Source organism: Rhinopithecus bieti, unplaced genomic scaffold (genome assembly GCF_001698545.2).
Source record: "Rhinopithecus bieti isolate Rb0 unplaced genomic scaffold, ASM169854v2 scaffold_53642, whole genome shotgun sequence".
In the NCBI taxonomy this organism is placed as follows: Eukaryota; Metazoa; Chordata; class Mammalia; order Primates; family Cercopithecidae; genus Rhinopithecus; species Rhinopithecus bieti.
Window position 1 is genome coordinate 5,733 of NW_016863395.1, and position 1,759 is coordinate 7,491.

Here is a 1,759-nt window from a genome sequence, read left to right on the forward strand (position 1 = left end):
CTTAAACCCAGGAGGCAGAGGTTTTAGTGAACTGAGATCACACCACTGCACTCCAGCCTGGGCGTCGCAGCGAGACTCCATCTCAAAAACAAAAAAAAAAGGAAAAGAAAATTATGATGTTCTCAAAGCCTTAAGCACTTCTTTCACGGTGGATTTTCTAGCATTCAGTTCTTCCCTTTTATTTCTCCTACAGCTTTGAAAAGCCTCTCTGCACTTCCTTCCTTCCTTCCCTGCAGGAGGGAAGATATGCTAGGGCTGGACAATGCTGGAACCCTGCTTCTCTCCCTTGCCCCCCAAATCCTAGAAAGTCAGCTCACTCACCTGGTGAGGCAGGATTCCAGCTGGGCCGGGGAAACGGCGAGTTTTGGCTCGGGTGGAAGGATGAGTGGGCTGCTGGGGTGCCCGGCTGGCAGCAGTGACAAGCTGCACCAGGTGGTTGGTGACTATGGGTGTCTGCAGAGCTCCCTGGGGACCTTTTGGGGTACCAACAGGAGACTCAATGGAAGAGAGTGGAGCTTGGGGATGTAAGGGTATCCGAGGAAATAATCCAGAGCTAGTCCTTGAGGGAATAGAACAGCTTGAGTTGGGAGTTCGAGGTCTGTGTAAATGAGCTTTGCCACTTAACCAGGAACTTGGAGACTGGAATGGCTGACAAGGCAAACGATTTTGAGGGCTGCTCTGAATGGTCCGTCTAGCAGCTTGGAGAGGCTGAAGGGCTTGAACAGGGGGGCCTTGTGGACAGATTTTCCAGTGGGGTTGCTGAGTGGGAACTGTTAAGGCAGTTGGAACAGGAAGGTGACCCGCAGCACCAGGTCTCAAGGGGGGTCGTGGAGTCCTACATTGGACGACAGGATCTAGAGACTCATCCTGGGCTGACATGATGCCCGCTGTGTGGGTGGCAGGCATGGGCTCCTTCTGGCAAGATCCACTCAGATCAACTAGCCAGGCCTTTTTAACCAATACTGAACCCTCCCGCTGCTGGGCAGGCAGGATTCGTGTGGCTTCACTGCTGACTCCACATTCCAGCTCCATGCCAGGCTCCTCCAATTCCATGCTTGCCAGGACTTTATCAAAGTCGTCTTGTTCAGGTCTCTCAAAGCCACCAACTTGCTGCTGTTGGCTCTCAAAGGTGAGTAGGGGGTGTAGGGCTGAGGATTGAGGTCTTGCTGGCTCTCTGAGCACTTCTGTCACTGTCACTCTTCTCTGATTGCCAATCCAGCTGCTGGAAGTAGAGACAGGCCTTAGGGGAGCTGTTCCTATGCATGAAGGACGGCTGTCAGCACTGGGCATGCTGGAGGTAGGGAGGCAGAGGTCCAGGTCTGACAGGCCCAAAGCTTCTGAGGGAGCAGTGGGGTGTAACGGCAGCAGCCTGGAGGACTGTGCCTGCACAGTCTCCTGTGGCCTAGAAGAGACAGGTCTCAGACGCCCAGCATTCACAGGCAGTGAGCCAGCAAACCGGTTCTCTGCATCCTCCACAGCAGACAAGAAATCCTACAAGGAAGCAGAGATGGTAGGTCTTGGCATCTGGAAATCAAGAACCCCTCTGCTTTTACTGTTCAGGAGCATGGCATGTATGTTTGTGTGTAGACACTTGAAAGAAACCAAAGCATGAGGGTCGGGCATGGTGGCTTATGCCTATAATTCCAGCACTTTGGGAGGCCAAAGTAGGAGGATCACTTGAGGTCAGGAGTTCGAGACCAGCCTGGCTAGCATGGCAAAACCTTGTCTCTACTAAAAATTAAAAAATGAGCTGGGCATG

The 1,759-nt window shown here is 52.8% G+C and overlaps 1 protein-coding gene across 1 annotated transcript in view; it reads right to left on the minus strand.

Moving 5' to 3' along the window:
• The window catches only part of LOC108525450 (uncharacterized protein C17orf53-like), a gene marked incomplete at its 5' end in the record, with an annotated part of 6,135 nt that extends 4,644 nt beyond the window's left edge, over positions 1-1,491 (minus strand). The window contains one exon of the mRNA XM_017866421.1: positions 304-1,491. Within this exon, the coding sequence (XP_017721910.1) occupies positions 304-1,491 (1,188 nt within the window). The remainder of the gene's footprint in view (positions 1-303) is intronic.
• Positions 1,492-1,759: the final 268 nt, after the last annotated feature.